Below are 12,652 nucleotides of genomic sequence, written 5' to 3'. Positions count from 1 at the left end.
ATTCATCTTCTAACAGACACCTAAGTTGGCTCCGTAATTTGGCTATTGTGAATTGTGCTGCTATAAACATCAGTATCCATGTATCGCTATAGTATTTTAACTTTAATCCGTGTGTGTGTGTGTGTGTGTGTGTGTGTGTGTGTGTGTTGCTGCTGCTGGAGACTGAACTCCTGGGCATCCTACCTCCACGCTACACCCCCAGCCCTATTTTTTATTCTTTATTTTGAAACAGGGTCTCACTAAGCTGCAGAGGGCCTCACTACGTAGCTGAGCCTGGCCGCAAACCCGGATCCTCCTGTCTCAGCCTCCCGAGGCTGGGATTGCAAGCGTGAGCCACCACGCCCGGCTCTTAACTTTAATTCTTTTGGAGATTCATGATACTTTTCCTTTAAATACTCTACGCTTTGGTATAATAACAATGCTACCAATGCTAATTATTAAATAGCACTTAACACTGTCCTTCAAAGAAATTTGCAAGTATCAATTATAACTTACAATTCATCTTAAGATAAGCTGGCCCTTGTGGGAAAGGCATCATATTTCCATTTCAGAGATCATACATGGCACACAGAAGGTCTTTTTTTTTTTTTTTCAGTAGTGTGGATGGAACCCAGGGGCATTCTACCTCCACGCTACACCCCTAGCCCTATTTTTTATTCTTTATTTTGAAACAGGGTCTCACTGAGTTGCAAAGGGTCTAAGTAGCTGAGGCTGGCCTCGAACTGCAATCCTCCTGTCTCAGCCTTCCAAATGCTGGGGTTACAAGTGTGCGCCACCAGGCCTGGCTCAGAAACCTCTTTTTTTTTTAAGTTCAAGAATATAGTATTAGCTGGACATGATGGTCTAGGCCTGTGATCCCAGAACTTGGGAGGCTGAGACAGAAGAGTCAAAGGTTTAAGACCAGCCTTAGCAACTTAGCAAAACCCTGTTTCAAGATTAAAAAAAAAATAAAAACAGCTGAAAGTGTAGCTTGGAGGTAAAATGCCCCTAGGTTCAATCCCCAGTACTAAAAAAAAAAAAAAAAAAAAAGGCACTTACTGACAAGACGAGTTTCTTGATGTTTTTCACATAGAGAGTCACATAGTCCTTCTGGTAGATAGGTAAATCCTCTTCCGGTATTTGGAACCAATTCATGTCCAGCAACACCTCATTTTCATTATTGCCACTCCATATGATGAGAGAGGGGTGAGACTTCAGCCTCCTGACCTGAAATGTAAGAAAACATACAGTAATTTTCCAGTACATAACATTAAAAAACATGTAGAGCCTTAATTATTCTGAAAATCATAGCCATTGCATTTTGGCACACAAATTCTTATATGCCAGAAAACTCACTAAAGAACAGTCATGTTAACTTGTCAGCTGTAGGAACACTTTTTTTTTTTTTTTTTTGGTACTAGAGATTGAACCCAGGGGCATTGTACTTCTAAGCTACACTCCATGTCCCTATTTTATTTTTATTTTGAAACAGCGCTTTGCTAGGCTGATAAGGGTCTCACTACTTGCCGAGGTTGTTCTCAAATCTGAGATTCTCCTTTCTTAGCCTCCCAAATACTGGGATTATAAGCATGTACCACCATGCCTAGCTTGTAAGAATACATTTTAAGAAATTCTCTGAGATTTTTTTTAACTTGATGTAGTATGTCTTGATAAGATAGGGTCCCTTTTCTGTGCTGTAGGAAAACTAATAATAATGATAATAATAATCTCCTTTCAAAAAGAAGGAAGATCCAGGTATGATGATGCACACATGTAATCCCAGTACTTGGGAGTCTGAGACAGGAGGCTCACAGATTTGAGGCCAGCCTCAGAAAATTAGCAAGACCCAATTTCAAAATAAAAAGGGCTGAGAGAATAGTTTATATGTAAAGCTCCTGGGTTCAATCTTCAGTATAAATGAATGAATGAATGAATGAATGAATGAATAAAGGAATCAACCTTTTATTATCTGAATTGCCACATTAAAGGTTCCAAGAAAGCTACTGAGGCCCTTCGCAACTCAGTGAGACCCTGTTTCAAAATAAAGAATAAAGAATTGGGCAGGGGGTGTAGTTCAGAGTTCAAATGCCTCTGGGTTCCATCCCCAGACCCGCAAAAAAACAAAAAGGTTCCAAGATTCCAAGAAGCTAGGCGCAATGGTGCATGCTTGTAATCCCAGCATTTGGGAGGCTGCGACAGGAGGATCGTGGTTCGCGGCCAGCCTCAGCTACTTAGTGAGGCCCTTTGCAACTCAGTGAGACCCTATTTCAAAATAAAAAATAAAATAGGGTTGAGAGTGTATCTTGGAGGTAGAATGTCCCTGGTTCCAACCCCAGTATTGGAAAAACAAAGTTCCAGGAAAATAAATATGGGAGACATTGCATTACAGGAGACAGTTCTCAGGAAAGCTAAAGTCTGAAAGAAACAAATGAAGCAAACCAAACACTACCACTGACAGAGGAACTAGGGTTCCCCGGCTCTTCCTTATAAATTACCAGAAGAAAGCCAAGCATGTGGCACATGCTTGTAATCCTAGCATTTGGAAGGCTGAGACAGGAGGATTGTGCAGGTTCAAAGCCAGCCTCAGCTATTTAGTGGCCCTTTGCAACTCAGTGAGACCCTGTTTCAAAATACAGTATAAAAAAATATGGCTGGACCACCACTCTGATAGGGGGCTAATATTGAGAATATACAAAGAGCTCAAAAGACTCTGTACTAGCAAAACAAACAACCCAATCAAGAAATGGGCAACTGAAATGAATAGACACTTCACAAAAGAAGAGATACAAATGGCCAATAGATACATGAAAAGATGTTCTTCATCACTGGCCATCAGGGAGATGCAAATCAAAACTACGCTGAGATTCCATCTAACACCAATCAGAGTGGAAAGCATAAAGAAATAAAACAAAAACAATTGCTGCTGAGGATGTGGGGAAGAGGAACTCTTTTACACTGTTGGTGAGAGTGCAAAGTAGTTCAGCCACTATGGAGATTCCTTAGAAAACTGGGAATAGATCCACCATATAATCTGGCTATACCACTCCTGGGTATCTTTCCAAAGGGGTTGAAATCAGAGAACTACATTAACATAGCAGCACAGTTTGTAATAGCCAAAATATGGAACCAACCTAGATCTCCATCAACAAATGAATGGAGGAGGACTTCCAGGAAGATGGCAACCAAGAAAAGCAGCGTTTACGAGTCCTGCTAAAACTTGATCTCTGTTGCCACAAAAATCAGTGCTTTTCATAGCCAGAAAACACCATCACCAGAGAAATAAAAAAATGTAAACACAATGGACAGAGGAAAAAAAAGACTAGAAGAAACAACCACAGGCCAGAAATCAAGCCCGCAATGCGGAGGCAGAGCCATGTGGGTGCCATCTTCCCTCACAGCACCAGGCTCCGGAGAGGAAAGGTAAACAGGAGCTGAAGTGAGCAGCTACAAATCATTTGGGTGTAATTCAGCAGTTCTTTCAGTGCAATGAACGTCTAAAACTCCCAGTGGCCAAGCTCATCACGCCTTCCAGGGACTCAGAATGGAGCTCAAAACCAGAAAAGAAATACACCAGCCTCACAGCTGAGGGCGTGGCAGCGGCGCCATATTGCCAGCAGTGACAGTGAGTTCACCACGCCCATGATAACTCCTGATTAGCGCGCGCAATAACCGTGAGTGAAATTGTAGCCCCTAATGGAGAAATCCCTGTACTGCAATCCCAGGGACTTGAGCAGCTTTGATAATCTCCCTGGGTCTGAGATTTTGCAGTCTAACCCAGTGAAGGAGTAGCAGTGACAGAGATACCACACCTTTGTCGCAGCTCCCCACGGGTAACCGCTCAGCCTGGCACCCCCACGGTCTCACGCAGCCTCGATTAACTTCCTGGGTATGAGACGTTGAGATACAACCCAGTAAAGAAGTAGTGGCAGCTGAAATTAACACAGACTCAAGATACAGAGCACCCTAAGTGAAGTTGTAGTGACCCAGGAAGGCACAAAATTCTGAAATCTTGGGAAAGAGGAACAACAATACAGCAATGAATGTCCACAACCCCATATTATCAGAACCTGATAACACAAAAATTCAGAGATATCCAGAAGATCAAATCAGGAATATAACTGTAGAAATAACCTTTGAAAAGGACCTTTGAAAAGAATTTAGAGAGAGTCTAAAAGAAATAAAGGATGTGAACATTGAGGTAAAGGCCTCAATTCAAAGTATAAACAATTGATTAGACCACATGGAGAATAGAATCTCACACATAGAAGATGATCACTCCAAAAACAAATGCATAATTTACAACTTAGAAAAAAAATCAGGCATCAAGCCTGACATTGAAGAAATATGGGACCATTTTAAGAGAGCTATCCTAAGAATAATCAGAATAGAGGAGGGAAAAGAAGGTGAAACCAAAGGGATCAACAATCTCTTCAAGGAAGTAATAGAAGAAAATTTTCCAAACATAGAGCAAGAGGTTGATACACAGGTCCAGGAAACTTATAGAATTCCCTTTAGACAGGATCGGAGAAGAGGATCCCCATGCCACATAATTGTCAAAATGACCAATGTGGAAGCCAAGGAGAGAATCTCAAAGGTAACAAAAACAAAAGGCCAAGTGCCATTCAGAGGCAAACCAATTAGAATCACTCCAGACTTCCCAAACCAAGTCATGAGAGCCAGAAGGGCTTGGAGTAACATATTCCAAACTCTGAAAGAAAACAACTTCCTGCCAAAAATTTCCTACCCAGTACAACTATCTATCAAATTAGATGGGGAAATAAGAAGCTTCCATGACAAACAGAAACTGAAAGAATTTATGTCTTCAAAACCAGCGCTAGAGAAAATACTCAAAGAGATTAACTACAAAGAAGAAATAGGTAACACACCAGAACTAGAGAAACAAGATTTTCCATCCAGCAGACAACTAAGCAAAGAAGAATATATTCATGTGTTTATAGGTTAAAATCTTTGAAGATTCATTATTTATTTAATTCTTTTACCTATTTCTTTTTTTTTAATTTTATTTTATTGGTGCACTGTATTCATACATCATAGTGGGATACAAACTTTTGTAGACATACATGCACACATCGCCCAGTCAGCCCCCACCCGATCCCCACCCCATTCTCTCCCCATCCCTCCTTCCCATGCTTGGCTTAGTGGTTGACATCTAGTATTATAGCAATTTATCCAAAATTAAAAATGATAATCTCACATAACAGTTTCATTTGTCTGATACCAAGCGTTTGATGATTTAAAGATAGCATTTCAATATTTCTTTTTGCTTTCTTTCTTACTAGAGCATATTTTTTTCTGTTTTTTTAGGTGAAACTATCATATATTTATATATTTATTTTTCAGAAAAAAATCTATCCTAATATGGAATATGAATTCTAGATACCCAAAACGATCTTGAAAAAGAACAAAGCTAGCAGATATATATTTTCTGATTTCAAACCATATAAAGCTACAATAATTGAAACAGTGTAGTACTGTTCTAAAGGCAGATATATAGACCATTGGAGTTAAATACAAGCCTAGAGCTAAATTCTTCCCTATATTGTCAAGTTATTTTTGACAAGGTTTCCACGAACATTTGGTGGTGGAAATAATAATCTTTTAACTAAATATTGTTGAAAAATAATAATTACATGGAAAAGAATAAAATTGGACCTTTACCTAATCCCATATACAAGTATTAACTCAAAATAGATAAAAGACCTAAATATAAATCTTAAGACTATAAACTTTTAGGAGAAAATCTGGGTCATAAAACCTCACAACATTGAAATTGGCAGTGATTTCTTGGATATGATTTCAATGGCACAGGCAACAGAAGAATATACAAACTCCCTAAAAAATAAAAGAAAATATTGTATATCCAAAGACAATGTAAACAGAGTTAAAAGTTACTAATAGAATTGGATAAAATATTTCCAAATGCTATATCTGAAGGTATATTAATATTCCAACTAGAAATCCTAAAAATTAACAACAATAAAGGCAAACAATACAACTTAGAGATAGGTAAAAGACTAACATAAATAATGAATCTCCACAGATAACCAATCTTAGTTGTCTGTTGGATGGAAACTCTTGTTTCTCTGGTTCTGGTGAGTGTTACCTATTTCTTCTTTGTAGTTAATCTCTTTGAGTATTTTCTCTAGCGCTGGTTTTGAAGACATAAATTCCTTCAGTTTCTGTTTGTCATGGAAGCTTCTTATTTCTCCATCTAATTTGATAGAAAGTTTTGCTGGATAGGAAATTTTTGGCTGGAAGTTGTTTTCTTTCAGAGTTTGGAATATGTTACTCCAAGCCCTTCTGGCTCTCATGACTTGGTTTGGGAAGTCTGGAGTGATTCTAATTGGTTTGCCTCTGAATGTCAGTTGGCCCTTTGTTTTTGTTGCCTTTAAGATTCTCTGCTTGGCTTCCACATTGGTCATTTTGACAATTATATGGCGTGGGGATCCTCTTCTCCGATCCTGTCTAAAGGGAGTTCTATAAGTTTCCAGGATCTGTGTATCAACCTCTTGCTCTATATTTGGAAAATTTTCTGCTATTACTTCCTTGAAGAGATTGTTGATCCCTTTGGTATCACTTTCTTTTCCCTCCTCTATTCCAATTATTCTTAGGTTAGCTCTCTTAAGATGGGCCCATATTTCTTCAATGTCAGATTCCTGCTGTTGGATATTTTTTTCTAGATTAGAAACTATGCATTCATTTTTGGATTGCTCATCTTCTAAGAGCGAGATTCTGTTCTCCATGTGGTCTAATCGGTTGTTTGTGCTTTGAATTGAGGCCTTTACTTCATTAATTGCATCCTTTATCTCTTTCTGGCTCTCTCTGAGTTCTTTTCGAAGCACCTCTATTATTTCTACAGTTATTTTCCTGATTTGATCTTCTAGAAATCTCTGATTTTCTGTTTTATCAGGTTCTGATGTTGTGGGGTTGTGCACATTCATTACTCCAGTGTTATTCCTCTTTCCCATGATTTCGGAGGTTTGTGCCTTCTCTGGGTTCTTCCCTTGGGTCACTATGGCTTCACTTAAGGTGCTCTGGATCTCGAGTCAGTAGTATCTCAGACCCCACTACTCCTTTACTGGGTTGTATCACAGAGTCTCCGACCCAGGGAGTCGATAGAGGCTGCTTTAAACTATGGGGGGTGCCAGGTTGCACGTTCTCCTATGGTGTGATATCTCTGCCACCACCACTCCCTCACTGGGTCAAGTCCCAGGAGGCCCAATACTGCGATTTCTCCTCTGTGGCCCGCAATTTGACTCACTGTTCTTGAGTACGCAGATGTAGCTGTACTGGACTCGGTGAATTCACTGCTGCTGCCGCCGCCGGTGGCAATATGGCGCCTCTGCCACGCCCTCGGCCATGAGGCTGGCGTATTTTTTCTTCTCTGGTTTTGATTTCCACTCTGAATCCCTGCAGCGTGTGCTGAGCTCAGCCACTAGGAGCTTTAAATGCTGTCTGCGCCGAAAGATCCCGCCTGGCTGTTCCGCAGCGGCTCACCTGGCTTGCTGTAGCCGTCCGTTGAGTTCGCCGCTGCCGCCGGCAGTATGGCGCTGCTGCCGCGTCCTTGGGCTCATGTGTCTCCTCTGTGGCCCTGAGCTCTGTTCTCAGTCCGCTTTCTCTCTGGAGCCTGGTGGTTTTTTTTGTTTTTCTGGTGATGGTGTTTTCTGGCTATGAAAGGCGCTCTTTTTGTGGTAATGGAGATTGGTTGTTAGCGGGACTCTTAAGCCCCGCTTTTCTCGGTCGCCATCTTCCCGGAAGCTTACCTATTTCTAAATTGTATTTCTAAATTGTATTGTTTGCTTTATTGTTGCTAATTTTTAGGATTTCTATTTGGAATATTAATATACCTTCAGATATAGCATTTGGAAATATTTTATCCTATTCTATCAGTAACTTTTAACTCTGTTTACATTGTCCAATTTTTTTTATTTTTTAGAAAGTTTGTTTATTCTTTTGTTGCCTGTGCCTTTGGAATCATATCCAAGAAATCACTGCCAATTTCAATGTTGTGAAGTGTTATGACCCAGGTTTTCTTCTAAAAGTTTATAGATTTACATTTAGGTCTTTTATCTAGTTTGAGTTAATATTTGTATATGGTGTTAGGTAAGGGTCCAATTTTATTCTTTTTCATGTAATCATTATTTTTCAACAATATTTAGTGAAAAGATTATTATTTCCTTCACCAAATGTTCTTGGAAACTTTGACAAAAATAACTTAACCATATATGGAAAAATTTATTTCTAGGCTTTTTATTTTGCTCCACTGGTTTATATATCTGCCTTTATAGCAGTGCTACACTGTTTCAATTATTGTAGCTCTATAAGGTTTGAAATCAGAAAATGTACATCTTTTAGCTTTGTTCTTTTTCGAGATTGTTTTGAGTATTTAGAGTTCATATTTCATGTTAGAATAGATTTTTTTCTTTTTCTTTTTTTTTTTTTTTTTTTTTTTTTTTGGTGGTACTGAGGTTTCTGGAAGCCCTTCTACCTCCAGGCTACACTCCCAGACCTATTTTATATTTTTATTTGGAAACAGGGTCTCCTAAGCCAGCACGCGTGGCTGGCTTCAAACCTGTGTGATTCTCCTGTCTCTGCCTCCCAAGCGCGGGGATTACAAGCGTGCGCCACCACGCCCGGCCTAGGATAGATTTTTTCTGAAGAAAAAAACTGTACAATAGTTTTACCTTAAAAAAAAAAAAAAGAGGGGCGTAGCAGCGGCGCCATATTGCCACCGGCGGCAGCAGCACGGAACTCACTACAGCTACATCTGCGTACTCAAGAACAGTGAGTCAAATTGCGGGCCACAGCGGAGAAATCCCAGTACTGTACTCACTGGGACTTGACCCAGTGGGAGAGGGGCAGTGGCAGTGATATCACACCATAGGAGAACGTGCAACCTGGCACCCCCCACGGTCTAAAGCAGCCTCTGGGTCGGAGACTCTGTGATAAAACCCAGTAAAGGAGTAGTGGGGTCTGAGATACTACTGACTCGAGATCCAGAGCACCTTAAGTGAAGTCATAGTGACCCAAGGGAAGAACCCAGAGAAGGCACAAACTTCCGAAATCATGGGAAAGAGGAATAATACTGGAGCAATTAATGCTCACAACCCCACAACATCAGAACCCGATAAAACAGAAAATCAGAGATTTCTAGAAGATCAAATCAGGAAAATAACTGTAGAAATAATAGAGGTGCTTCGAAAAGAACTCAGAGAGAGCCAAAAAGAGATAAAGGATGCAATTAATGAAGTAAAGGCCTCAATTCAAAGCACAAACAACCGATTAGAACACATGGAGAACAGAATCTCACTCTTAGAAGATGATCATTCCAAAAATGAACGCATAGTTTCTAATCTAGGAAAAAATATCCGACAGCAGGAATCTGATATTGAAGAAATATGGGCCCATTTTAAGAGAGCTAACCTAAGAATAATTGGAATAGAGGAGGGAAAAGAAAGTGAAACTAAAGGGATCAACAATCTCTTCAAGGAAGTAATAGCAGAAAATTTTCCAGACATAGAGCAAGAGGTCGATACGCAGGTCCAGGAAACTTATAGAACTCCCTTTAGACAGGATCGGAGAAGAGGATCCCCACGCCACATAATTGTCAAAATGACCAATGTGGAAGCCAAGCAGAGAATCTTAAAGGCAACAAAAGCAAAGGGCCAAGTGACATTCAGAGGCAAACCAATTAGAATCACTCCAGACTTCCCAAACCAAGTTATGAGAGCCAGAAGGGCTTGGAGTAACATATTCCCAATTTTGAAAGAAAACAACTTCCAGCCAAAAATTTCCTACCCAGCAAAACTTTCTATCAAATTAGATGGAGAAATAAGAAGCTTCCATGACAAACAGAAACTGAAGGAATTTATGTCTTCAAAACCAGCACTAGAGAAAATACTCAAAGAGATTAACTACAAAGAAGAAATAGGTAACACACATCAGAACTAGAGAAACAAGATTTTCCATCCAACAGACAACTAAGATTGGTTATCTGTGGAGATTCATTATTTATGTTAGTCTGTTACCTATCTCTAAAGGGTATTGTTTGCCTTTATTGTTGTTAATTTTTAGGATTTCTAGTTGGAATATTAATATACCTTCAGATATAGCATTTGGAAATATTTTATCCCATTCTATTAGTAACTCTTAACTCTGGTTACATTGTCTTTGGATATACAATATGTTTTTTATTTTTTAGGGAGTTTGTATACTCTTCTGTTGCCTGTGCCATTGAAATCATAACCAAGAAATCACTGCCAATTTCAATGTTGTGAGGTTTTATGACCCAGATTTTCTCCTAAAAGTTTATAGTCTTTAGATTTATATTTAGGTCTTTTATCTATTTTGAGTTAATACTTGTATATGGGATTAGGTAAGGGTCCAATTTTACTCTTTTCCATGTAATTATTATGTTTCAACAATATTTAGTTAAAAGATTATTATTTCCACCACCAAATGTTCGTGGAAACCTTGTCAAAAATAACTTGACAATATAGGGAAGAATTTAGCTCTAGGCTTTTATTTAACTCCAATGGTTTATATATCTGCCTTTAGAATAGTACTACACTGTTTCAATTATTGTAGCTTTATATGGTTTGAAATCAGAAAATATATATCTTCTAGCTTTGTTCTTTTTCAAGATCGATGTGGGTACCTAGAGTCCATATTCCATATTAGGATAGATTTTTTTTTCTGAAAAATAAATATATAAATATATGATAGTTTCACCTAAAAAATAGAAAAAAATAGATTCTCTGGTAAGAAAGAAAGCAAAAAGAAATATTGAAATGTTATCTTTAAGTCATCAAAAGCTTGGTATCAGACAAATGAAACTGTTATGAGAGATTATCATTTTTAATTTTGGATAAATTGCTATAATACTAGATGTCAACTACTAAGCCAAGCATAGGAGGGGGGGATAGGGAGAGAACGGGGTGGGGATCGGGTGGGGGCTGACTGGGCAATGTGTGCATGTATGTCTACAAAAGTATGTATCCCACTATGATGTATGAATACAGTGCAACAATTAAAAATAAATATGAAAAAAAAAATAGAAAAAAAAAAAAAAAAAAAAAAGAAAAAATATATCCTCTGGTAAGAAAGAAAGCAAAAAGAAATACTGAAATGTTATCTCTAAATGATCAAAAGTTTTATATCAGACAAATGAATCTGTTATGTGAGATTATCATTGTTAATTTTGGATAATTTGCTATAATATTAGATGTCAACCACTAAACCTAGCATGGGAAGGAGGGATGGGGAGGGAGTGGGGTGGGGGTTGGGTAGGGGCTAACTGGGCGATGTGTGCATGTATGTCTACACAAGTTTTTTTTATCCCATTATGATGTATGAATACAGTGCACCAATAAAAAAATTTTTAAAAAGCAGATGAATGGATTGCAAAATTATGGGAAATATACACAACGGAATTCTACTCAGCTATAAAGAAGAATAAAATAATACCATTTGCAAGAAGATGGAAGGAACTGGAGAACATTATGTTAAGTGAGATTAGTCAAGCCCAGAAAGAGAAGGGACATGTTTTCTCTAATATGTTCAAGCTAGGGAGTAGTGGTAATACCAGAGGGATTCCAGATGATGGAGGGGAAATCTCAGCAAAGCTTGAATGGAAGGATAGGAGAGGAAGAAAGCTGAGGTTGTTTAATGGAGGAGCTACATAGGAATATGTGTAATAGCATAAATACAACATGGTTAACCTGGACACTCTCTATTGGGAGGGGAGAAGGGAAATGGGGGGTAAGGGCATGAAGCACAATCTAAATGTACACCATTTTCAATATGCTACACTTATAGAAAATAAAATAAAATAAAGAAAAAAATAGGACTGAGGGGGTCACTCAGAGGTAAAATGCCCCTGGGTTCCATCCCCAGTACTGCAATAAATAAATAAATAAATAAATAAATAAATACCAGAAGAGAGGCGCTCAAAGCTTCCAACACAAAGTAATGATAAAAAATATGGAAATGTTAATGATTCCAATATTATCAGTACACACTGTGTACATGTATTGAGAAATCACAACATGTCCCATAAATATGAACAATCATTACTTGCTAATAAAAAACGTTTAAGTATTTAAGGGGATGGAATTGCTAACCAGCCTGATTTGATCATTACATACTGTATCCATGAATAAAATTATTACATTGTCCCCCATAAATTTCTACAATAAGATAATAACTAAGTTTTTATAAAGAAAAAAGAAAATCAGAAGAACTAGAGAAGGTTGAACAAAATGAGTGAATAGGACAGGTATTCTGGAAATAACAAGAAGCCCATGGAAGACTCCAAAGGAGAGCCGATTTAGGATAATCAAGGGGTCTCCTGAAATGGCTGTCGATGTCATGTGCTGAGAGATCAACTACAGCTAAGCTCCTGAATATACCCAAATATGGAAGAGGAAGTTAGAGAGTCTGTCCAAAACCCTGCCAACCTGGAGACCTGGGCCTGCATGCACTGGACCCTCCTGGGCCAATCCTACTAAAGACCAAAGGATCTAGTTGCTTGTACATGGACAGAAGCAAGCATGGACCCTCTTCTGACCCACTGGGACATATGCCCCAGCAGAGGAGGCAATTTAATGTCTTCGAAAATGACAGAGTGAGGCAATAGCAAGAGAAATTCTTC

At 38.6% G+C, this 12,652-nt stretch overlaps 1 protein-coding gene across 1 annotated transcript in view; it reads right to left on the bottom strand.

Annotated features, from left to right (window-relative positions):
* Positions 1-12,652, bottom strand: part of MANBA (mannosidase beta) — a gene marked incomplete at its 3' end in the record, with an annotated part of 141,013 nt that overhangs the window by 35,383 nt on the left and 92,978 nt on the right. Inside the window, exon 11 of the mRNA XM_080697738.1 lies at positions 1,039-1,206. Coding sequence (XP_080553864.1) covers positions 1,039-1,206 — 168 coding nt within the window. The remainder of the gene's footprint in view (positions 1-1,038; positions 1,207-12,652) is intronic.

The sequence above is a fragment of the Muscardinus avellanarius genome, assembly GCF_963383645.1.
Source record: "Muscardinus avellanarius genome assembly, chromosome: 6".
Taxonomy (NCBI): domain Eukaryota; kingdom Metazoa; phylum Chordata; class Mammalia; order Rodentia; family Gliridae; genus Muscardinus; species Muscardinus avellanarius.
Note: the sequence above shows the minus strand (reverse complement) of the source record. Positions and strands in the feature narration are given on the sequence as shown.